We start from the raw sequence: 27,033 nt of genomic DNA on the forward strand, positions 1-27,033 counted from the left end.
TTGACGTAGTTGGTTTAAGATTCAGAATAATCAAACTACAGTGAAACCCAACAATAATGACGACCCAAGGGATACAAGAAAAAGTACTTCCTGCGTTATGATCATTTTGTGGGTAGAATAATCGTTTTTTATTCTGGTGGGGGTTCATTAATGATATATATTTTTTTAGCATTACCAAAGGAATACAAAAAAAAAGTCATTGTGTTCAGGTTATGGTATTACAGTACCATCCCACAACATACATGATATGACTGGATTTGTGATGATAATGCAGGACTCTTTTTCTCTGTGAAAACTAATGTACATGTAGCCTAGAGCAGTCTATTTGAAATTTTGTATTGCCGATGATTATAAATCATATTCTTCCTTTATGTACTAGACACAAAATAAATGGTGTGAACTGCAAAATTATGATTGGAAGGTGAAATTCATGAAGAATAATGAGCCTGATAGACTAGTTAGAATAAATGATGGTGGGCAAGGTGAGCTGGTAAATTGCTAATTCGTCTGTTGCTAACTCGTCCACCCACCACATGGTCTACCTTCAATTAGTCTAATGCCATTCCGTCCATCAACATTTCGTCTAACAGCCATTTGGTCCATTAAGTATTTGGTCCAAACATCACTTCTTCTATATTACCATTTCGTGTCATAACCAGTTGGTCTAATATCTATTTCATTTTCATTTTGCACAATTAACATTTAGTCCCATTAGACCAAATGGTATATAGACTAAATGGCTATTGGACCAACTAGTTATCAGACTGAATTTCATTAACTAAATAAATGTAGACAATGTGGTGAGTGGACAAACTGATGGTAGACCAAATAATAAAAGACGAATTGGAAATAAACCGGTGAACTGACATGGTAACTCTTCACCCAAGTGTTCACAAAGCCATGTTTTACTTTTTGATTGATTTCAACTGTGGATTTTTTATGACTTAAATTCCCTGCTGCATCTAGTCTTGTGAACTTTGGAGGACCATTGTTGGATTCTCTTGTGAGGAGATACGTACGAGACCTGAAAAGCTCCAACAATGATAGACGTAGGAGTGCCATCCATACTCTGAGAGGCCTTGGAGATAAAAGACCAGCAGTTATACTTGGTATCCTCAATGCTATGGCTGATAATGAGGTCAGAGATCACCCTTATACTTTTAGAAGTATTTGTTAATATTGAAGTTTGAATGTTTATGATGAATTCTGTGTAGGTTCAGGGTGTGAAAGCTTTTTTTCGGGGGGGGGGGGGGGGCTAGTCAACAATTAATTTGGGTATTTGTTTTCACATAGATAAAAAGGAGAAAAGTTTGAATCATTGCAAAATTTTAAACCCTGTAGTGTAGTGTAGAGTGAAATATTTATATAATATTAGATAGCCAAGACAGATAGCCAAGCGCGATTGGTCAATTGCGCGTCATGTGATATGATCGAAATCCATGTATTTTCCCAGCCGGTCCACCTTCGATGAATATATTGACTAACCGGTCCATGAATATATTTTTTACGTGTATGGCGCCCTCTTGTGGATTAGATGTTACCATGCATTATCGGCCTGCCTTGGACGTGGACTGGGCTCGAACTTAGATTTAGATCTAGGGGTAGGCCTAAACAAAGTTGATTTGAATAGAAAAGGGTCATTCACTGCGTTAGACTAACGTTACTTAGATATATATAGATCAAGATCTAATGTTAGATCTATACCAGTTCAATCAATCACTTTGAATATCATAAACATGCTGCACGCATCGTTAGGCCTAACTTTATCTTCATCATTAGAGGCTATCTAATATAACAGATATTGACTGATGGGATGTGTAAAAACACATTCTTTGGACCACCTAAAGGATTAATATTTTCCCTCAGCGCTGCGCACTTTGGGAAAATATAACCCCTCGGGAAAATACAAATCCGGCGGTCCAAAGAATGTTTATATTACACACCCCATTAGTCAATATCTGTATAATATTGACTGGCCTTGAGGGAGATACCAAATATATTTCCCAAACTAGTCTCATATTGCCCCGAGTCGAAGACGAGGGCAATATGGGTCTAGTGAGGGAAATATTTTTTGGATCTCCCGAAAGTAACGCCAGTCAATATTATTATTATTACCTGTTCAACTCTTCCTAGTACATTAAATTAACATATTGATAGATTATATAACTAAATTGTTGGACTTACCTTGGTCAAGCCTCTAGTGTCAATTCTTGTCATGACTGCAATGTATTTCCTTTTTATGATCTCCACAAATAGTGTTGAAAATGTTTCCACAAAGGCTGGTAAATATGCACCTACATGTACATGTATGTCTATTTACAAGCTTGCAACAACAAACTGTTAATAGCAATGGCAAGCTGAAAGAAGAGCTAGTCAATATTTTTATCATCATCCAAATCAGATATCTAGAGCAAAAATCATGATAATGGGGATTTTTCTTTTAAAAATAGAGTTCTATTGTGTCAGGTTAATATCGGTCTAGGCTCTGCACTTTACCATTATGACGTACTTACAAGCGCTCGGATCCAGCGGTGTCTTTATTATGACGTATATTGTTGGTGCGCGGATCCTTATGAAGCGTATCTCTTTATACGCATCCACTAATGCGCTGGGGATTGATGAGCTCGGAACCTCGGAATACTGATATTATGGACCGCTAATTATTGTACGTAGGTGCAATAGGAAAATTACTCTTTTCGGGGAGGAGGGGTGTACGAATATTATGGTCACTCGTCATTCAGCTGATCGATGACCGAGCCATTGTGACGTAGTTTATGTTGAGTTAATCAGTTAGACAGACAAAATACGCGTTTATATCATGTCTCCAAAATGCCTCATTCAGGTAATAATATTTCTTATTTAGGAGACAGTATCATTTATTTGCTATTAATATTTTAATCGCTATTATCAGCTTCAAATGATCAGTTGATTCAGTGGTTCAAATTTCAGTTTTAAATTTACGTGAATTATTTTGATTTCTTACACTCAGAGTTCCATACAGAAAGAAGCAGCAGAGGCTCTAGCTAATCTAGCTGGGATCTCAAGTAAGAATGCGATGGAGGATTATCTGGCAAATATAGGTATCATGCAACTGCAAACAATGGTATGTAACATCAAATATTCAGATCAATTTTAAAATATATTCAGCTTTTGTTTCTTTTACTGTGAACATACTGCGTTTTTATGCCGCCATATTCTTCCTTTTCCGTTACCCATCTTTTTTTGTTGGATTTCTTCTGTTAAATCACTTTCTTGTTTATCTTTTGTTCATCATTACTTTTACATAGACATTCATATACACATTTTTGTTTACTTCGTTCCTTTTTTAAAGGTAGATTCTTTCTTCCGCTCTACTCGATTACATCGTTGCCACTCTGTTATGTCTTGTGAATACCTCACCTGAGAAGATTGCCTTTCACTGGTTTCTACTTCCTTCACATTTCACTTTGTATTCATTCAGACCATGAACACAATTGTATACATATTCCTTTGTTTTTTAGTCATTAACTAGTTGTATTTCATTGTTCTGAATTCTCTGTATGATGTGGAATGAAATACGATGAAATAATTGTTTGTATCGCAGGATCCATTAGATGACCTTGCTAGGCGATTCCGACGCGAGGCCAGACAAGGAGAGACCAGACTACATACCGCTGCTACACATCTCCTAGAACGCAGACAGTCTTCACAATCTCACTTTCCTTCATCTTATAGTCCAGAGAGGGTTGAGGATTGGCTACGGACCTACCTTGGCGACAAAGATCTTTATCAGTACAAGGTAAACCCTTCAAAGTAAACTCAACTTTAGGATGTTCATAATTTAAAACAAATCAAAGTCAATAATGACCTTTCTTGTATATTTGTCTCATGATAGGGGAGAAGTAATGTATAGTTCAACCATGTACAGATTTAATGCCAATTTTTCATGAAAATTCCAGAGGGAAAAAAATTATAAGCAAGGTTTGGCAGGGTGTATTATATTTAATTCAAACAATTTTAACATTTTATACAAAAACTCTTGATATTGATTAGTCCCTTTTCTGCTCTAAACAACTCTTGAAAGTAGCAGTTCACTCCTGTTCTGTAGAATTAACAAAAATGAAATTGTAGTACTCATCCTCCTTCTTTGATTTAATTTCTTTTGCTATTCTTCTTTCAAGTCAAAGCTATTCTAATATAACACTCTAGTTTTTCTTAATATTTAGAAGCATTTAAAGGGAAATTTCATTGTCTCTCAATTTTTGTGTTTATTGAATTCACCTTGTCATCAGGCTGGATTCAGGGAGAAATTGCTGAAATGCTGAGATTAGTAATGTATTGGAAGAATTTCAAAAGTAAAAGTAATTTGTAATTTTCAAAATCTATTTATCTCTATGTATTTTAGATGTATGCATGTATTTTTTTTCTATAAGCAGGACTGTAATTAAGATAATACTGTTGGCAATTTGACAAATAAAAGCTGGTTAAAAACAGAGACTTAAAGAATCCATTGTCAGGAATGATTTGTAGATTTAGAGACCATGTTAAAAGGTTGTATAATCCTGCAACTATTTTGTGTTTTGGAAATGTGCATATCTGAACAGGATTTTCCCCTCTATTTTTCTTTTTGAAGTTGAGATTGTTGAGTAAGATTCTCTCTCTATATATAATTCTATGTATTGTGTGATATTTTTCGTTTGTCTTTCTTTTTATCCCAGCCAAAAGGTTTAAAGATTCAAGCACCTATCCACAAGAAAAAGCGCAGAATGTCACTCACACACAGAGTGCACAGGCCCACAGCAACTGGGGAGATAATAGCCTTGGCAGAAGAAGAATTAAGTGATGAAGCTTTGAGTGGTTACGAAAGTGAAGAAGGAGATGAGGAGGAGGATGAGGAGAAAGATGAAGAAAAAGATGAAAGTATAGAAGATGAATGGGAGGAGAAGCTTGTAGAGATGGAGAGCTTTGCAAGACATCCTGAAGAAGAGCTTCTATCAAAACCTGTGAAACTGAACAAACACCAAGCCATGATGAAAGCTAAAGAGATGGCTGCTGAGAGGGAGAAAGCAATCATGGAGAAAAAAGCTAAAGAAAAGATGAGGAAACATATGGAGGAGTATGAAGAAGCCATGAAGAAGAAACGCCAAAAGCTAAAGCATCTACTACCTTATCATGCGCAGTACTACAAATATTACTCTAAACCACAGAATGTGGGTGGGAATGTGTACCAGGGAGCAAGACGAGATATCAAAGCAGTACTGAAGTCTCAATCTTCTGTTCAGAGGACTGAAACAACCACAAGCATTGTGGCAGAAAGATCCAGCCATGATTCACGAATATCTGTAGGGGTACAAGAGGAGGCGTCATATCAATCTGTGGTATCTGAAACAGAACAAACCTCTTTTCAAACAAACCTTCGACAAATGGTGCATCTTCCAATAGAGGAAGAAGAAGAGGAGGTCACCACTCCAGAACAATCTCTCAGATCTCAATCTCTCAGAAAGCCAGTCATTCAGCCAATTTCAAGAGAAAAGAGCAAGAAAGAAATTGAGAAAAGGAGCTTTGGGAAAGGGATTCATTTTTACAAGGACAGGAGGCGATTGGAGGATGATGAGATGATCGCCAAGGGTTGGGGTACGCCATTTCGACCCAGGTTCAACACCCCTGTGGAACCCACAGGAGACTCTGGTCTTGGAGAAAGCTTGTTGACTGGTACAGGGACAGGTACTAGTGATACATTCAGTGAATCTGTAATTGGTACAAAAACTGGTGGCAGCGGTGGGATTCAATCAAGACAAGATGAGAGTAGCAGACCAAAGTCAAACCTCACCATGGCTAATGTTAGAAGACATGAACTCCTTAGTGCACACAAAGATGACAGAGACTCACAGATTGTGGTAAGTCTCACTCTCAAGTTAATGATTAGTGTGATTTTCAAATTTTGAAGTATAGAAGAGTTTTCATTTTGTTACATTATTCTATCAGATTATCAGTCTTCTCAGTGTGATTATACCTATTACTCAAGTTGTTTATTTAGAAGATCATGATCATGGCTCAAATGTTAAAGTAGCATGAAGGCCCTTGCCTTGTTATGCCCGGTTGACACTTGCACGCATTGTGGTGCCCACATTGCCCCGCAATGATGCGTGCCAGTGCAGGACACTTTATGGCACGACTTGGCTATATCAGTTCTCGCAATGTCCTGACACGTTCACGACATGTTTGCGCATTGTTTGCACATAGTTCGCGCATAGTTCATGCAGTGTTCGCATATTTCACGCACTGTCCCGACGTTCTTTCAGCAAATATTCTCGACACCCTATTCTATGACGTATCTTGTGCAAATTTTATTATTCAACGTTCTTGTGTTGACACCCTGTACGTTCGTTGATAAGGACGACTCACACTGATCACGTGGTCCGCACTCACAATTTTGCGCATATCATTCGTGAACTATGCGTGAAGTATGCTTGACCTATGCGCAAAGTATGCGCGACCCTGTCGTTAACTAGTCATGAACTGCGTTCCACTACCCTGGGGGTGTGCCTACTATTATTTGCGCCACAAAGTTTCTATTTCGATGCCACGCAGTGGCACGACTAGGTCGCGCATAGGTTGCGCATAGTTCATGAATTTGTAATGCGTGCCACAATTTTCATCATGTTGAAAATTTTGGCATGCATTTCACGAACCGGCACGCACTGCCACGCACCTATCTGCAAGCTGGCACGCATAGCTCGCTCATTGGTCTGCATGAGTGCGTGCCCATGTGCAAACTATGTGGGAACCACAATGCATGCAAGTGTCAACCGGGCATTAGACTTTGTTCTTTCATATTTTGTATACATCATTGCATCATTAAACATGTTAACTGCATCCTAATCTGTGTCAATGTTAAACTAAAGTCAACCTGTACTTGCTCAGATATTAGTGCTTTGTTTCCTCTTATCTTCAGCCAAAAGAAAATTGGCGGGACTTCTTTCACCTTCCGATGATCAAAGACAAGCGAAGGCACCATGACTTACTTCAAGAGCTCCAAAGGGGCAATAGAAGAGTTTATGAGAAAATACCTAAGAAACCAACAAAGATCAAGTATGTTCCTTCAGGAGTCCCTCTAACTCCAGGCATTAGTAACCAAAGGGTACTGCATGACATCACAGTGGGGTCAAAGGGCAAAGGTCAAGGCATTGGAGGACGAGGAGATATCCTTGAGGGTCCATCCTTGGGGTGAGTAATGTTGTGATTGTACATTATTATTGGTTTTTCAAAGAAGTTATATAGAGTCAGTTCTGTTTTGATGTTTGGATGATTCTGGATGAGAATATAGAATTCCATTTCACACAATTGATTCAGTCTGTTTGAAACCCTAGAAAATAATTCAACAACATCTGTTGTCTGTCAGATCTAACATCTTACTTTGGTTTTGATTTGCTGAGATGCACAGATGTCTGACTGTCACTATGTTAAATTTTTAGTACCATTTACTTTGTCAAATAAATGCCACAATGTCCTTTAATGAAACACTTGCCAGATTAAAAGACCTAAGATTCTAATTAAATAATCACAATTATTACAGGAGATTCTATTAAAGATAAATGAAGTAATTAGAAGAATATATAATTCACACCGTACATATATCTAATATGTTTTGCTTTTGCCCTTCCAAAACATTTTGATTTTCACGACCTTAGAAAGCGAGGCATCACAGGGTATGGCGCGCTGCAGATGACCTGGTCTAATATGGTTCCACAATACTCTGCCCAACAAAGACAAGAAGGTCATTGTGTTACCATGGGAACCAGGAAACATGACTTGTCTCTCGGTGCATCTGAGAGGAAGAGAGAGGAATGGAAGAAATATGATGTTGACACGAAGATATGGCTTAGAACACAAATGCTATATCCATCTCTTTTTGCTCTGCAGGAGATAGATTTCATCAAGAGAAGGTGAGGAATATTCCATGGCAATGTGGCAGTGGAACATTTTCTTATTTCAGGACAGTGATTGGTTGAAAGTAAAGACATGAAAAGTTCTTTTTGATTAATACTTGTTCATGTAAATATAAATGATACTGATTATACATGCATTATGCAAGTGCTCAAGGTACTAACTTATTAAGAGCAAATACATGTATTGTATTACTTTTTATCAGTACAAGCAATATCAATCATACATTTTTTTAATATTGGCTAAAAACAATTCATATTTTTTAAAAGCAATTTCCAGTCCGAGATGCTGCATTACACATGTATTGCATAACTTCAGAGCCACAAACCTAGATGTCATGATCTTAATCTCAAAAGATGAGCAAGATTCTTTGCAAGAAATTCATGAAATATCCTGCATACCCCTTCATGAGTTGTAGAGAGATTGCACAAAAATATCTTGGGGACCCTGGCCACTTGGGGGTTTAGCTTGTCTCAGATCTTTTTGTCATAAACTATTCGTACTGATCTTTACTTTGCTATGCCCCTTGTTATATCTCAAGGCTTAATCCACTTTTGAGATGACCTCTGGTTGTATATTCAATTTCTGCAAAAAATAAATTGTAGATTAGACAGTTTCTATCCCTAATAGTTCAGATTTATACACATTTAAAAAAGTTATAAATGACCAAAATATTTGTAAATCAAGTTTTACATGAAGTGGGGTAATGTATGAAAACTCCTTTCCTCAATGTCTATGAGACGGAATAATGTAAGGTCAGAAGTCTGTTTTACTCAATCTTATTTTTTGTAGGCTCAGTGAACCTCATCCTAACAAGAAGGGGAATCTATTTCAATGGGAAACACCTTTGCCTATGGTGTCTTTCGAACCAACAGAAAAGGAAACTGAGAAGCCAAAGAGACCATGTCGCCTTTGTGATCAGGTAATACAAGAATACCTTTATTACCTTTGCATTTTATATTTTTAGGGACTGATTGGAGAGAATTTAGACAGAAAGATGGGGTCAAATTAAAAGCACTATGAGAACTGGGAGTAAAAATAATGCATTTAAATAAAAAAAATTGTGTCACACATCTATATACATGTGGAATTCTATTTTTCTGATACTGAATGAAAATATTTTTTCTCTTCTTTATAAAATTAATTTTTTCATGTGACATACATGCATATACCTTTGGAAATCATGATTTTGTTACAATTACACACTTTGGAGAATTGATTCTTGGGCTAATTCCGATCTGTGTAATATCTACCTTGTCTCATTCCTGTTAGTATCATACCTTACTCTTCAATACAATTTTTTCTACAAGTTATTGTTACCAGTTCTAAGAACAATTAACATATTTTTAAATTTCCAGATTATACAAAATTTTGTCATTACATGCAATTAAATTCAGCCCAAATTATGTGAGGATATGTTGAAATGGCAATTAGATCTATAAGCTGTGGCAAATATAGCCAGGTGAACACAATACTATTTCCGGGGAGCGTTTCATGAAGGGACTTTGTCAGACAAGTTCTGTTTTATCCGACAATTACCATAGTAACAGTACCTCTCAGCAAATCAGAATCAAGGAAAGATGTCAGATCTGACAACTTGTCAGACAAAAATGTTGATTAAATGCTCCCCAGGTCCCATATTGTTTTAAACAATACTTAGCCTCTCAAAACTATTGGCCCGAATTCACAAAGGTGGTTTTAAAATCATCGTTTATGCAGATTTCCTGTATGAATCACAATACTGCGTATATGTTCAATGCTGATGTGCGCTTTTTGTCACACTGCGCCAAATTAACGCCTGTTGCCATGGTTAAGTATGCTATTTTATTCATGAGTCCACTGTTTGAAGAGTAGACTCTTAATTTATGAATTGACTCATCATTAGTCCACTGTTTTGAATTAATGCAAATAGTGGACTCATGAATGAAATAGCGTACTTAACCATGGCAACAGGCGTCAATTTGGTGCACTGTGATGTAAGTGCGCATTAGCAGAGGAAATTTTTTAATATATGCGGTAAATAAGTGTAATTTATACAGGAAATCTGCATAAAATATGAGTTCAACCGATGGTTTTAAAAACCACCTTTTTTTAATTAAGGTATTGTGTCTCATCCAGCTCGATCTGTGTCTGCCTATAAGCACAGCCATTGCGATGCTAGATGATCTTGGTTGTTGACTAAATGGTTAAATACAAAGTATCTATAAACCTTTTATCATTGTCAATTATTCATGGTATAGGAGGACCGTCATAAATTTGGTCCTAGCCTTCCATCAATCATCCAATCAGAGAACGGGGAAGACGTTCCTATCGTCCCTCGGAACTCTATAGCATCAACCTGTGACCCATGGACTCTACCAAGGATTAAAATTCACAAGAAACATGCAATGGATGGTGTGATGACTGGACAACAAACCCTCAAAGAAATATCTACAGAGTCTTAGCAGACATACCTTGACATGGCTTCCTAAAACCTGGATGCTTCAATGTTTCATCCTGTATTCGTGAACTAAGCCCTGATTAGGATTATGAAGATATAGTCAAGGCAATAGACTTGCAGCTGATCATAGAATAATGCTGACAGCTATTTCAGCTGGACATTTATTCCTAAGAATTCATTTATGTGTCTGAATAACAACAGGTATATCATTATGTACTGTTACCTAAATTAATTATTGATGATTGAAGATTATTGGAGGGGTGATCTTTTGATTCCAACTGAACCAATCATATTTCAGAAAGTATTCACATGATTGCAACTTGTTAATTCACAACTTCAAAGTTCCCTGATTTGATTGATTGATTGCCAATTATGAAATTCAAATTTCTAGAATGATATAAACATCTAATAAAAAAATGGAAATAAAATGGAGAGTGTAGTATGCAGTAGCAACAAAAATTACACATTGATATACATGTATCATGAAAGTGTGAAAGTCTCAATTTCTTTGTGTTCCAAGCCGCTGCCATTCTACAGGATCTTTAAGGTGCCATCAAAATGACAAGTTGGCGAAAAATGTCATCATGCCCTGTCGGCCTTAAAAGATGAATGTCAACTTAGTATATATATATTTCTGAATGAAAGTGAAAGTCTGGTGAAACTTGCATGGGTCTTGACAGTGAAATAGGGATTTTAACTCAACATTGCCATTCCTTGAGGCCTAACAGGCTAAAAATAACTTGATTACCTCATTTTTAACGTGTGAACTTCAAAAGTCCAAAGAAAAAATTAGCCCATGAACCTACATTATTTTTCATTTTTTTAATGTAGGTACCAAAGTTTGATGATGATTGCATGGATTTCATTTCAACTGTGGAACATCAACATGGCAAAACAAAATATTTCCCCATCTTGATGCCACTTTAAATCTTCCATTCATGAAATAAATTTAATTGGTGCTTGGTCATGAATATGATAGACATCCTAAATTATACATTATATTAGTGCAATCAAGTGCTACTGTTTAGTTAATTTGGCTCATGTTTGTTATATACCGGTGTTAATATATTGTGGATTTGCTGGAACTCAACTTTACAATAGAGTATGAAAGTGTGATGTCATCATATTTTTATTTCTATTTTTATGCATTTATGCTTTTTTACGACTGTATTTTAGTAGCACTGTGTGAAATACATATTTTGGTAGTGCATTATGAAACCTCTCACCAAATATGATTGAATAGGTTCTCTGTGGCCAATGGTAAGGACACATGAATATCTTATCTCTATTGAAATCAGTGTAAATAGGTTTATTCTCTGGGACCATTAACCAAACCCCATCAACTTTGCATGGGCTGGGATATTTTTCATCATGCTCCATCAAGACATGTTATCCTAATACATTAAAATGTGATGCTGCTACTCTTGTATTCGAGTGACAAATTGCAAAGGGGGAAAAACTTAGTTTTATAGTACAGTTACGGGATATTCATTTGGTTTCACAATATGGTACATTTACCTTCAGTGCTTGTTCAAAATATCAATAAAAGAGCTTAAAAATGGCAATGATATTAACTTTTGTTAAGTGTATTTCGATATTCTAAAAGCACCTTTATCCCCCAGCCCCCTTGTTTTGTTAATCTACCCCTGATTAAATCAGTCCTTCCCCCTCCTGTCTTTTTTGTCTGACCTCTCCCGAATCTTCCATCTTCACTCTTCCTATCTCATCCTTTCTGTCTCACTCTTGTTGTATACATGTTATTCCACTGCTCCCTCCTTCTTTCATATCTTCTCTCCCCCCCCCCCTCTTCATTTATCTCTGACTTATGAAATTTTGGCTGAAAACCAATAATTTTGATATGTGGGACAGTCTATTAATATCACTTGGAAAAATTCGAACATTTTATGGAATTCTGTTTTTCTCATTTTGAGATCATTACAACTGGCCTTTATCTTTAATCTGATAGCAATTCTGTGAAAAGCTGCCCTACCCTCATTCCAATCAAATGAATCACTTTATAGCTATTGTAAATTAGTGTGAACAGCATACAAAAATGAACAAATACATGTATATAGAAGGCAAGGCACCATTAATTTTAATCAAGTTCAAGACACATGATCATAAAGTTTTGAAAGCAAGAATAGAAATTACATAAATCATACTACATGTTCTTATAATATGATTCATAGACATACATAATATCTTTACTTCAATACACTCTATTGAAGTAAAGATCTATAACTAAACTTATGAAAATTGCATATTTTAATGGCTGAAGAACAAAAGGTGGATGGCTTGATTTGCAGACCTGGTTTAAGTCATATGGGTGAAAGTTTCCATAGGAATTTAAAAAAACCAGCAGAGGTTAGCCAAGCTTGGCTCAATGTGGGGCAACAGTGTCAGGTCAGGGAAAGTGAGATGATGACTTCCAATTTACCATAATTTTTAGTTTCCAGTGGCATGACATATTGTAATGCCACTGGAAACTAACTTTATGGCAAAGTTATTATCTCACCTTCCCTGGTCTAACACTGTTGGCCGAGACTGAGCTATGCTTGGCCAAAGAATTTATGTCTGGTATAAAGAGTTTGCTTATTCCCAAAGAAGTCTCTATTACAGGTACATGACAATTGTGGAATCATCACAATTCATTCCTTTTTTTTTTACACTGTAGCTTGATTCCAAAATCCCATTTTTCATAGATTCATATATCTCCTTTCTCTTTTTTTGTGGTAATATGAGCCCTTATTATGAATTATGAAAAGAGTACTGAAAAACAGAAACATGATAAAATGGCATGAAAAACTTTCCACCTTTGGTATGCATAGGATAGAATAAAATCCTGAATATCAGAGTAGTACTATGTATATAAAATAATTAAAATAATTTGCTTCACAAATTCTCAAACTATTGGTCCATAAATCACTCTCCAAACAAGTAACAATATCAACCCAAAGAAGATTACATATATAGTCAAGAGTCTAGAGAACCTTGGCTGAAATGTATTCAACAGATATACAATGCATATATGTATGTATTCTTTATTATTATTTTACATTGATGATAGATTAATAAAGTGGATGTCACACTTTGATGATGTAGCCAGTGTATACAACACTCTAAGCAGGGACGTGTCCCTGCTTAGAGTGTGCCCAGCCGTTTTCTTTTTTGATCCCATACCGTACCAAGTATTCCATTCTTGATAATAACAACACTATCAACTATCAATTCAAACACTACATGAAGAATCATTTGGGTCGTTAATAACAGGCAATTCTTGATATAAAAAAGGGATTAAGGAAATGGCTTGTCATGGCCTATGTATGTTGGCATATACTAGCTAGTCCAGTATGACACCCTAATTTTTCTTAATAAACTGATTGTCATGCTATGATTTCCTTCTTGCTATATCTACTTTGAATATAATACCCTGGACACACACACACCCTCTACATCATAAATATATATATACCCAGGGGGTATGGGGGGAGGGCACTTCCATTGACAAGTGGATATCATGCGTGTCAAAAGAGATGCGTAAAAAGGATCTCTTTTTGAAGAGTAATAAGGGTGTCAAAAACACCAAAATACTGAAAAAAGGTATTTTGCAAGGAAAGCTGTGTTTACGGTCCAATTTGAGAGGGTATAAAAAGACTAACATGCTTTGTAAAGAATGTACTTTTTGCCCCAACACTATGTTTAGTGTCCGATTTGCATTGAGGGAGGTGTAGGGGGTGGGGCGTTACCAAACCCAAGGTAAAGTAGACGTATGTGATCATGTCCATGACAACAATTAAAATCTTGCTGTATTTGTTTAGGGGGTCAAATTAAGGAAATACTTGTCAAGGGTATATTTTTAGAACATTGCAAATACTTGTTTAGGGTGCTTTCCGACACCCCATGGACGCGCATGGTATCCAATCATCAATGGAAGTGTCCCCCCCCCCCCCTCTCTACCGGGGTTGAATATGATACTATTACATTAGGCACTTTCCTGTACTAAACAAGTAAGAACTTGTAGGATTGGTCTCTTCTTGTTTGAATATTTAAAAGCTTATCATTTTTTTACAAGAACGTAGAAATGTATTATAATCATATATTCATAATATAAAGTAACAGGTCTTTGGCAAAATCATACATACCGGTACAAGCATGTTTTTTGTGTGATAATCAAGACGTTTATTTGTACTCTCATAGCCTCGATTTCTTTTCTGCCATCAATACTGGAGCCCCCTTTAATTAAATTTATTATCAATAACAATGCTGCAAAGTTATGTGCTCTTTTAATAACTAATCAAGTTCCACCATTTGGGTGGCCTGGTGGCCTATAAATGATAGCACGTAACAAGCTAAATGAATCAGGGTTATCAGATGACCATTTTTTTGGTTAAAACCCACTGTGATATTCGTCAAGTGTGTCATTCCACAAGTTTACACCAAGTAGACCATGTTTTATACTGCCTGTACTTGATCTGCCCATGAACAGTGTGAGGGGGGTTGGGGATGTATCCATCTGAAACTCAAATTAATGTGGTTGTATCACACATGCAGTGAAACATATATGTGTTATTGAATTGAATTAATAAGAAACTATTAGTGTTAAAAGAAGGCTGAAATGAGCCTCTGACTTCATATGAGGATAACTACGGCTCCCAATTTCATGACCAAACCTAGAATGATCAGACGCCTTAAGAGTGTTCATGTTTGGCTTGGTCAAACCATGCCATTAAATGACAGACATCCAAAAGATGGAGGTAGTAAGCATAAAGTTCATAAACTGAGCTTGGTGATAGCACAACAACTTAATATAAGATTAACTCGTAATGTAAAAATATTCAAGGCAGTAATTTTTTATTTTTATTCATTTACCCAACAATCACTTTGATCAGAGTGACTTATCCTCTGTACATTTGTAATTCTTCTTTTTTTAATAAAAAGAACCTTACCCTGCCTATGCATAAGTTTTGATATACTGATAGACAATGCATTGATACATTGACTTTTTTGGAATGTTTCTTGGCAAAATATACATGTAAAACTAATAAAAGCACTAGAAACTTATTAATTCAACAAATGAAATATAATAACCAAAGATCACAAATTACTTATACATCAATATTTCATCACAATGGAATTTCTAATATGAGCAGTACTATCACACATGGAATTTACAAGTATTCTTACTTGTTACTGTAAACATTGAAAAATCGTGATTTTATATGAAAGTGGCATATTGCATAAATGAAATTTACAGTTTTGAAGAAAATCTTTCAAGACATACAAGACTGATAATTTACAACATTTAGAACATTAGATAAAAATAAAAAAAATTATACATGATGATACCATTTATGTCATCATCATCATAAAAATTTTATTCATTATACATGATTTTCTTTTCAAGTTTAAAATTTGTGAATTCACGGATCTATTTGAATTCATCAAACCCCATTGGTTCATTCTATAAAGGCACAGCTATTTATTTGTTTGGTAAGCTCAATGAAAGAATGAAATTATTTATTATTTGAATATTGCATTTCTTTGAGCTTTCCTTCGGTTGTTTTCCTTTTACTAATTTTGAATGCTTTCTTTGTTAATATTTAATACCTTCTTGGTTCATCTTCGAAGCTATGTTCTTTCCTATGACTAGCCCTGCGAGCATTGATGGTTGACAGTCTTTCATAGGCTTCCTGTATCTCCATAAAACGAATTGAAGCTTCTTCCTTCTTCTCACCTTTGTGTTTGTCAGGATGCCATTTACGCACTAGTTTACGATATCGCTGAGTGATCTCTTCTTGGGTTGCTCCTTCCTCTAACTCTAAGGTCTGAAAATATTTGAATTCAAAGTCAACTAAACGTTTATGCTGATCTTCAATCAATATGACATGCATGCATCTAATAAGTTCTCTTCAAGACAGGAAATTCATGCGAGTATACTTCCACAATTTTATAGCTTTTTCATTCAGTTATTACATATTACATGTAGGTCACAATGCAAAAATTAACAATCTGTCGTGTTTCAGATTTTTTCACGTAATTCACATGAATGGAACCACCGCAAAACATTTAGCTTTATACAGTGTACCATAAACTTTTAGCAAAACCACTGGACCTGGATATGATGATCATTTCAAAATGTGGATTTAGAAGTACACTATCTACACACAATTTATTTTATGATTGTTTGAAAATGGTGATACAACCAACAATCCTGCATGCATACTATTGTTAAAATCAGTTCTATCCTTTTTTATTTCTAATTGGGGAACCAAAACTTCCTGTACTTAAACATCAACAAATAATATATTTAGAAGATACATACCTGAAAATGAATGTGGTATATAATGTAACTCGCTAAGCAATTGAAATTGCATTCAAAATATTAGGTTAATGTAGCGTACATGTAAGTACATGTGTACTTATTTTTAGCTCAGTAAGCATAATGTGCATATTTCTATATCAGGAGAGCATTTCATGAAAATGTTTTTTTTTTAATCCTACAGTCCTGTTTTATCAGACAATTGTCATAGTAATGGTGCTTCTCAGCCAAACAGAAGCAAGGAAAGATGTCAGATCTGACAACTTGTCAAATGAAAATATTGATGAAAACACTCCCCAGCTCTACTGTCAGGGTTAGAAATGCCTATGAATTTAGTTCTGAAGATCTTGATCATATAATTGGTAGTAAAGATATACTGCAAGCAACATGCTCTTACTCCAACTTAAAATCCTCTACATTATTATCAATTCTGATTTTAAAAGCCCAAGGAGCTTACCTTATGAGCCGCAGCTTCTCCTTCTGGATCCAAGGCTTCAACAAACTCATTATAAGCCTCCTTCCAACCTCGCTCCTGAATCAACTTCCAGATTTGTCCAATCACCTCCTTGAAGTCCTTCCAGGCAGGTGACTCAAAGAAATGTGTGAGGGCATCCTTCACATAGATGGTCTCTCCTTCGGCAGTGGTCACAGACATGTTGTAATATATAGCACAGCCCCAAGCAGTACACACTAAAGCTCCTATAAATGGTATATCAAAAATAGCGATGGGTTATTCTTGTAAAATTGATATTTACAATACAAAAATCATTTACTCCAACAACATATTTTGCTAAGTATTCTTATTGTTAGACTAATATCAACAACATGAATCATTTCAACAAATGAAACAACTTTAACTCAAAGGAAAAATGATCTACAGATCACGGCACTCATAATTCAAGGATCACCACGTAAATCAATCAAATCAGTCTGTTTTAAAATGATCCCCTTATGTTCAATTTCACATTTGACAGTGGATAGCATAAAGATTCACACATCGTCAAATTGACCTTCTGATCTGGATTGAAAATCACAGAAAGAGTGAAAACTACAAATGAATTTGGTGATCAACTTACCAGCTAATCCTAAGATAACTATCCTTTCACATATGCCTTCTGTTTTCCATCTTTCTGGTGTCCGCCTATAGGCAACACTCTTCCTGAAGTAAACAGCACTGCATATTGATAGATACACTATATTATTGGGGTCAGCATACAGAAGAATACCTGGTATATATGCTCCAATAAGAGCATTTTTCAACGACCCTTCCTCTCTGCCAATGTTTCCAACTAAATGCACTCCTAGGGCTACGGCAAATGGGGCAAGAAGAGGTCGCAGGATGGGGAAAACATCTGCGACATCGTTAGGTACTGCAGAGGTTGCAAGCAATCCAAAGAATGCGCTGACAAAGAGTTGACCCGCAAATCTGGATATACTAAAAGATGGATACCTGCCCCTTCTTAAGAGCTCTGTGTAGTATTCAACGTAAGATGGTTCATCGTTTGCTGTATCAACATAACGCCCGATACAGAAGAGATCTCGGAGCCATCCAAGTCCAAAGAATCCACCTAATGTGCACCACCAAACAAATGCATGTCTGTCCCTTCCAAGGTAGAAATGATGAAGTCCAAACCAACCACCTACTAACCATAAGAAGTAGGCAATACTTCTCTTCTTTGCCATGGTCTCTGTTCTATTGGCAAATGTTGCTCTTAGAGTAGCACTTCATCCCCTTGAAGAAAATGAGCTCTTGGTGCCAGATACCTGTATTTCCAAATAAATAAAAAAAAATCCATTGCATTGGGCTCAACTACAGAATACTCCAATCACTAACCAGTTCTCAATAATAAGAAATGAAAAATTACAATGAAATTTTGTTTTCAAATATTATCCTCCATGTACATCCATACATGCATTTCAATTTCATAATCACTCTAATTTTCATTTGTTGACATCCCTTTATATTAATTAGGTTAAAGTCAGATTGGATTTGGCAATTGGAAGTATCAAAAGATTGGCGCTAATGGCATTTAGTTTTAATGCAGTTTTGCACTAGCTGACTTTAAGCACATTTCCCTACCAGTATTCAAATTGTTCGTAAATATCTATCAATCACATTTCAAGGTTGACAATCTGCCCATGGTTGTTCTGGATTTCACGATCAGGAACGGCTTTATTTGGGCTCCGATCTTGAAGTCATCGTTCAAATTCTCAGACATGATAATTATTGATATTGATAGATCTAGATCAGACTGAAAAATCTGCTGTTTCCCATGAGTTTTTAAACAATTCCTGATGTTTATAATCATCCTGCTAGGGGATGACGAGGAGCAAAAAAAGTCTCAGCAGAGCATATCCCTGACAGAAATAGATCGACTTGTTTTCTAGATCTACATTATGGGAGCCAGATGGCTAGATTAGACCTCTTGTTCACTGCATGCTGCAACCACCCTGCCTGTGGGGAATGTATGTTCATGCAGTACACAGCATACACTCAAAAAGTTCACTATCACTAATGTCCTTACAGTTGCAATTTACTTTTCATTAAACTAGATCATTTTTGTATTCATTCACCAGATTGCTCAAAAACTTGAATTTTGGGCATATTGTGTACGCCTTTTAGTGGTGGAAAGTAAAATTGCAAGAAAATTGTCATTTTCCACCCCTATGTTTAATTTAGAAAAAATACTTTAAAAACTTCAAGTTAGACTTACATGTAAGTTCTACTTAACACTTTGTACACTGAATTAATTTTTTTTGGGGGGGGATAATAATGACAATTGTTTCCATGATATTTTCTTTAATTCAGGATTTCCATATTGCACCCACTCACACTGGTGAGAGGTAAGTATTAGTATACTAACCTCGCACCAAGAACTGCATTTGGCAGTGGATTTCTAACTAGTGAGTCGCGCTTGCTACAACACCCCTTCTGGCATCCACAACACACAACTTTTATGGCTTGATTTTTTTATGTGCGCGGTGGCATGTAATGAACCCTTGAGTGTATTGCACCATTATTTACCACTCACACTAGTGGGAGGTTAGTATTAGTATACAGTAAAACATAAAAATGAACCATTTTTACATATTTCATTGTTGAATCAAAATAATGACAAATTACAGTTTTTCTGTTTTGAATCTCGAAAATAGAGTCAATATTTTTTGTTTGCTTTTTCTGTTTTGAAATCAGAAAAACAAATTATCTAACAGTACCTTGATTCGTTAGGCCCTAAGACTAAGTAACGTTAGTAGGCCTTACACTTTTATTAATAGTAGGCTAATAACGGTAGGTCCGTCCTAAGATTAGGTACGTTAAATCTCTGTGCGCTTGCTATTGTGAAACTCCCAAAAGCGCATTTTTGTTTTGTACCAGGGCTGATGTTGTGACGGGAGGGCTAACCTTACAAAAACTTTCGCTGTTCTTGTATTTGAATGTCAATATGAACACAAAAGGTATCGGCTAAGACTTCAGACTACCAACTACTGTGCGCAAAAAAATTACCGGAAGTTGTTCTACACGAGCCAGTAAAACACTGGAAATTTTAATCATTGGAATCGTGATTATATTTCATGAAAGTGATAAATTTATTTCAATGATATGAAAATTGATTTTGATTAATACTTTACACATTGGAAAATTTTGATGTATCGTTGAAAAATACTTTTTTTAATCTTCGCCATGTTAGTACTAGTGATATGCAACTGTTTTTTCTCATCAAAATATAATGGCATGCTATCATATTTTGATGAAGAAAATATTTCCTATATACTATTATTAATGAAATTTAGCATCAAAATCTTGTCACTTTATTGGTCAGAAGTGATGAGATTTTGATGCTGAATTTCATTAATAAAATATAGATCTAGATCTATACCAAGTGGTTGTGTGTACGGACAGGTTGGGTATCCGGAAACATGACTTTACTCTCAATTTTGAAAAGTTTAGAAGCAAATGTCTTTGGTTTTTTAAACACAGAATGTAAGAAAATTTTATAGAGAACAAATATTGATGGTGATAAGCACTACTCAACCCATTATAACCTTGTTCATTGAATGAGTGACTCAACCTATATTTTGGCTTATTCTTGAGATAAAAATGCAAGGCTTCATTTTTTATAGGTGCCCGGACACCACCCATGGTTTCAAATCATCTTGTGTGTGAAGGATTCATATGCACCTGGTACACGCAAAACTTTCACACCTTTTTAGCTCAAATAACTATGACTTTACATCATAGCTACGGATTCTAATTGTGCTGTGACACTTACCAAACCATATGGATCGTTTGTTGACTTCTCTTTGCTGTTTTTTTAATAAAATAAAAGCATTTTTTCGTGATCTTCACGTAGATGCCTCTGGATCAACGTGGATATCAATTTTTGCCTAAAGAGGGAGCGCGATATTATTCACAATTCACTTTCAAACTTGGTTCTTAAGTGCCTACCGTTTGTTTACGGTATACCGTACCTTTGTTTACAGTTTTGCAAGCTAGCTGCATTCTAGGCGATCAGCATTATTTTCTTGCTCGTTCAATCCACTTTCATCATCATCTTGTCAAAAGATGGCGTACTTTACCAATAAGTATATACATGAGATGCAACCTGTTGATTTTTGGTACAATTTCCTATTATGCGCTGACGACTTGAATCGAGAATGTTCGATAGGAAAAATTGCTTTTCGATTGTTGTTTGCGTACTTTCCACCGCAGTATCAAGGATAACTAAGGACGGATTGAACGGTTGACATTTGGAGGTAAGCGATAAAAACAGTTTTATAAATATTTCCTCTTTAGAATGGAGTTAAAATAGGAATGTTCAAATGCAAGAGTCATAGTGGAGAAATATTGAAAGGACTTTGGCATGTTTCATTCCCTCACATTCGTGTGATGAATGAAAATGTCAAAGTCCACTATGAAATCACATGCGTTGTGCGAGGTTAGTATTACTAACCTCGCATGTTGTGTGAATGCCCGGACACCCAACCCCCCATCCTACAGTGTAGGCCTACCATGGTTTTTTTTAGTTATTCTACAAATAATGGCAATACTGTCACAAACACAACATTTAATGTCCTACAATTTCCGTTACCAAAAGCATTGTTTTGCGATTTTTCAAATGCTGTAATTTCTTCAATAACCATCAGATTTGAATAATTAAAAGACTACTGCACTTGTCTTTCCTAGACATTTCAGTTGATACCAAATTTGTCAAGATTTAATCAGATGAAAGTTACAATTTTCATTTCACATAGGATCTAGATTCTACCTAAAGCTAGAGTTAAACTTAGTCTCACCATATCACTGGGAAAATAATGGCGTTGTTTGGTCACACAAGGCTGGCAGGGATGTGCTCTGTATAGGCAAGCTCAATTCCAATTTTCTAGCTTTTGAAACTTCTATAAACATTACTTGAATTCAATAGCGTTCTTAGAGTTGCAAGTCGACTCTACAATACATAAATCGAAGCGCATGGGACCGAAGTATCTTTCTGAGTAATACAAGTACACATGTCAGCTGTGCATTGGTGCGGGGTCAAAGGTTCAGCAGAAGACAATGGACGGGGGAGGGGCCAACTGGATATCGGCGCTGAATTAATGGGGGTATCTCTGTGTGGGGGCTCCTTTAACTTCTCGGTTACTTTAGATTCAGAATCAGATTTATTTCCAACAGAAATGACATAAATATTGAAACAAATAATTTTCATACATTGTAACAAATATTTGCGATACAAATCATTGTCATTATAATAATATTCAAAAACATCAATGATAGTAAAGATACTATACAAAATATTTTGTAGACAAATTATAATATATAAGTTAAATAGAAAAAAAGGTATCTGTGGAAATGGGAGATTCACTCAAAAGCATAGCTTTTATAATGTGAACCTCCCTCAAGGAAGAGAAAAGAGAAGAGAGAGAGGGAGAGAGAGAGAGAAAGAAAGAAATTAAGAAAGAAAGAAAGAAAGAAAGAAAGAAAGAGGGGGAGACGCGGGTTACTATTTGCCTACGGAGACTAATAGATTAAAAAGAACAAGATAACCCACAAAGCAAGACAAAACTAATAAGTAGTAAAATACCACGAAGAAAAAAAAAACAGGACGACAAAGGAGCCTTCAATTAGTTGCTAGGCTACAAATATTTTTGACGGAATTCCTGAATTATTATGTTTATTGTTGTTAAACAAAACCATATCCTTTAAAAAAAAGTGGTAGAAACAGACTGGAAAAGGGGAAAATTTCATGTATATGACTTTGTCTTTTGAATTAATTTACTCTCCGCAACAAAGCACATATGGGGTGAACCGTTGACTTACCACCCGTAATCATTTATAGGCCTATGTTATTTATCCCGGTTTATAATGTAAACTAAGAGGAGCCAGAAGAAAGCAATGAGAATTGAAATTCGAAATAGAGTATAAAAGGGACATTTAGAACAACCAAGAATCTTCAACATGGCTCATATCAGGAAAATCTTTGAAGAAAAAAATAATGTCAGCTCGAGCTTCGGGGACTTCAACATTGATCTAGTACTTACAAAAACATTCCTTTAAAAATACAGCTAACAAACATGTACTTAAAACTTCAGTCTTATACCCCGGCATATAGATGTGGGGCTTTCGCTTTGGGGACACGGACAAAATTCACGACTTAGAAAGATAAGAAAGGAAAAGAAAAGAAAAAGGGTGAAATGTCAAAATCTATCACAATATTCTATTTTGCCATTTTTACATTAAAAAGGTCAAAACTTTAATTGGCTCATTCTCCTCACCCTCTCGTTGCGTTTTTCCTTTACGCCATGTCTGGCCCCATCATTTTTAGACTCGCCAAGCCACTGTCCCATCCCCCACCCACCCACAAGAAAACTTCAAAGAGAACAAAATTTGTGTGTGACACTCATCCCCCCAACCACGAACACAGATCGACATCCATTTCTTAAATATATTATACTTGAAGCCAATTATCTAAAAACTCTGAGAGGAAAAAAGAAACATGGTCATAATACCACTTTATTTACATCAGGCAGTACTGCCTTCATGATCAAGACTTTCAAGATCATTTTGGATCCCTGGTTATCAACATAATTATTCTTGTCAAATGTTTCATCAAAAAATGATGTTCGAACTTATATTATTGGGAATGATAACACGTACCACCTCCACCTGAAATATTAGGAGGACCTAATATATGATATCCCCATCCCTACCCCCCCCCCCGAGATAGACACTCATGATTAGAGATATTATTTTCTGATTGGTTTTCATCATCAGTCTCAGACTAAATACGATATGATCTCCATTGAATATGACTTTGAGCATTCGGTCGATTATAAGAAAAGCTCTTCCTCGTTCTTGTGTTATCCCAAATAAAGATTGTTACTATGTCTGGATATATTTGAAACTTCACCAATTCAGCAACAACAAACAAATGTGCATGGGTTTCGATTATGAAATTTTCGGAAATGATAAATCAGAATGAGTGTACCGATGTTTATAATAACGATAAACATGTAGACTTTTCTTACAATGACTTTATACAATCGTATGTGCGCTTGGACACTAGGTACCTCACTTTTATCCATTTCCATGGTTATTTTAAACCTATGAATTATAATCGAACTATCAAATCCGACCAATGATTTGTCATCGGAGGTAAAGTTTTACATGTACATGTATACTTTACCCCTTCCACAGCGACTTTTTTTCCTCCCGCTATTTCTACCCCTCACCTCCCATCTCCCTCATTCGCTAACGTGCTTTGTGACATCCTTATATATTTACTGGAGATTAACACACCTTTCAACTATACTGTATTGAAAAAGGAAAGAAGAGAAAGGAGAAACAAACTCTACTACTACTTCTACTACTATACTACTACTACTACTACTACTACTAGGCCTACTACTACTACTACTACTACTACTATACTACTACTTCTACTACTATTATTAAACATAGTTGCAGCATCAACAGTGTATAGTGTTAGCAACAGTAGTATATACTTTATTGGAATTCTTGTTTGCCAGCACTATTCTGCCACACTGAGGAGAAGGGATTTTATACATGTATAGTGACATGAAATATTTTTTTCTTCCAAGTCTTTCCCTCATCATAATTATGTTATTTTCTGGTTTTCCTCCTCTTATTTTTCTTCTTCTTTTTTTCTCCTCTCTTTTCCCTCTCAGTGTTTTCTTTTTACCCCCTTTTCCCCCTTTTTTTTACTCCGCCAATAACCAATAGGGGGCGGCCTGGATCCACCTATGTCTCTACGCCTCTTTTGTTTGTTTGCTTCTGTATTTAGAATATGCCCTGTCACGGATGAATTGTCTATTATATTCAGAAAGCTGACTCATTATTATGGATTAGTAATTCATGTCTTCGACCATCATTTTAATGCTCATTTCCCGAAACCACGTCGTATAACCATGGACCTATCACAAAAAGGTCCATGGTATAACTTCCCGATATCCGACCACTCAACATACCATTTCCTTTTTAAGTTCATGCCGTCATTTGCGATCATTTCTTTTAAGCCTTAGAAATGTAAAGAATCGATCAAAGACGATGGAATTATAAAAAAAAAATGACAGACGTTCATGGACTGGCCTTTTATTAACCTTGTTTTGGAGCATTTGCATTATTCATGAATAATGAAAAACATATAATCATATATTTATAAATAATGGAATGTCGAACTATTATTATTTACAAATAATGAATTATGACTTGGAATAATAATAATTAGAAATGTTATTTTATATAATAGTAGTTATTTACAAATAAAATATAAATAATATATAAATAATTGTTATTATTTAATAAATGATGTAAATGATGATTGTATAACAAATAATTGTTCTATATAATATTGTTACGAACGGCGCCTCAAACATTTGACATTACCATACCTTTGAAAAGCTTTAATTGTGAAATTTGGATGCAATTATTTACGATTGGCACTGTCTTGACCTATTGAAAGACAATATTGTTTGGAAGCTAATTCACTGTGAAGTCATAATGCGATGTGAATGTTGGGAAATGTAGAGAGATTACCTGATGGGCATATTTTATGATACCATGTCAATCTTATCATCAGAATATTGCATTTTGGGGAGGGATTCCAGAACAGTTGGAGCTCATAACTCAAGCCGAGATACTCTTCAAGGTGGGTGTGGTATACTGCTTTAAAATGGGTTCTTTCTGGCGAGAAGCGTTCGATATCCATGTTTGTTGACTCATATTATAAGGGGAATATTTTTTTCAAACAAAGAACGTCTCTGGCAGTCTCGCCTGCATTGCGCAATTCCATATAGCAGCAGTGCTGACTTTGAAAACAGCTATTAAATAGGGCCTAGTTATTCAGAAAAGAAAGCACTTATATGATAATAGAATACTTTGTCCATTGACCCAAAATTACCCTTGACCATGATCATGTGACCTAAGACATGTGTAAAACAATCATTCATACTTGATTGCCCTTATATGCTTTATGAACTACATGTGCATCCATACACTTTCTAAGTTATGATGCAAATTCAACAAATACCCCCAACACGGCAAAAGTTCATTCACCCTAAATGACCTTCAATTTCAGCACAAGATATTTAGGGATACGTGGATACTCTTATGTCCCGAGTTTCATGAACTAGATCTATAAACTTGTTATGATGCAAATTCAACAAATACCCCAACACGGCAAAAGTTCATTCACCCTAAATGACCTTCAATTTCAGCACAAGATATTTAGGGATACATGGATACTCTTATGTCCCGAGTTTCATGAACTAGATCTATAAACTTTAAAGTTATGATGACAATTCCACAAATACCCCCAACATTATCAAAGTTCGTTGACCCTAAATTACCTTTGACAAGATATTCAGGGATACATGGTTAATTTCATGTCCCGAATTTCATGAACCAGGTCCATATACTTTAGAAGTTATGACGACATTTCAAAAACTTAACTTTGGTTAAGATTTCGATATTTATCCCCCCAACATGGTATAAGTTCATTGAGCTAAATGACCTTTGACCTTGATCATGTGACCTGAAACTCAGGCAGGATGTTTACTTGATTAATCTTAATTTATGTCCAAGATTCATAAACTAGGTTCATATACTTTCTAAGTTATGATGACATTTCAAAAATTTAACCTTGGTTAAGATTTCAATGTTGACGACGCCGCCGCCGACGTCGCCGCCGGAAAAGCGGCGCCTATTGTCTCGCTCTGCTATGCAGGCGAGACAAAAACCTCTATAAACATACCCTTTTTTAACGTTTAAAGAGAAACAGAGAAATATCGAATTAACTTGAATACGTTAGAGATGCATTCTGTCACGCGATGC

General features: G+C 35.7%; 2 protein-coding genes across 2 annotated transcripts in view; one reads left to right on the forward strand and one right to left on the reverse strand.

Annotated features, from left to right (window-relative positions):
• The window catches only part of LOC121428393, a 47,351-nt gene extending 36,210 nt beyond the window's left edge, over window positions 1-11,141 (forward strand). Inside the window, exons 30-37 of the mRNA XM_041624995.1 lie at window positions 967-1,138; window positions 2,990-3,103; window positions 3,584-3,778; window positions 4,698-5,876; window positions 6,935-7,206; window positions 7,671-7,925; window positions 8,719-8,848; window positions 10,167-11,141. Coding sequence (XP_041480929.1) covers window positions 967-1,138; window positions 2,990-3,103; window positions 3,584-3,778; window positions 4,698-5,876; window positions 6,935-7,206; window positions 7,671-7,925; window positions 8,719-8,848; window positions 10,167-10,370 — 2,521 coding nt within the window. The 3' untranslated portion in view covers window positions 10,371-11,141. The remainder of the gene's footprint in view (window positions 1-966; window positions 1,139-2,989; window positions 3,104-3,583; window positions 3,779-4,697; window positions 5,877-6,934; window positions 7,207-7,670; window positions 7,926-8,718; window positions 8,849-10,166) is intronic.
• A 2,405-nt stretch (window positions 11,142-13,546) lies between these two features.
• On the reverse strand, window positions 13,547-22,109 carry LOC121428402 (dnaJ homolog subfamily C member 22-like). Its single transcript, XM_041625005.1, has 4 exons — window positions 21,981-22,109; window positions 17,762-18,449; window positions 17,143-17,384; window positions 13,547-16,191 (listed from the first exon to the last, which is right to left on the reverse strand). Exons 2-4 carry the CDS (start codon window positions 18,366-18,368, stop codon window positions 15,967-15,969), a joined length of 1,074 nt encoding a protein of 357 aa, XP_041480939.1. The 5' UTR covers window positions 18,369-18,449; window positions 21,981-22,109; the 3' UTR covers window positions 13,547-15,966.
• Between the last annotated feature and the right edge of the window lie 4,924 nt (window positions 22,110-27,033).

The sequence above is a fragment of the Lytechinus variegatus genome, chromosome 1, assembly GCF_018143015.1.
Source record: "Lytechinus variegatus isolate NC3 chromosome 1, Lvar_3.0, whole genome shotgun sequence".
NCBI lineage: Eukaryota > Metazoa > Echinodermata > Echinoidea > Temnopleuroida > Toxopneustidae > Lytechinus > Lytechinus variegatus.

Bases quoted from the DNA above. Each gene is read 5' to 3' on its own strand.
- LOC121428402 (XM_041625005.1), bottom strand. From the start codon at position 18,368: ATGGCAAAGAAGAGAAGTATTGCCTACTTCTTATGGTTAGTAGGTGGT. The intron at 17,385-17,761 runs GTAAGTTGATCA...TACCATTTATAG, and splicing joins AGTTATCTTAGGATTAGCTG to GAGCTTTAGTGTGTACTGCT. The intron at 16,192-17,142 runs GTAAGCTCCTTG...AAATATTTTCAG, and splicing joins GAGAAGCTGCGGCTCATAAG to ACCTTAGAGTTAGAGGAAGG.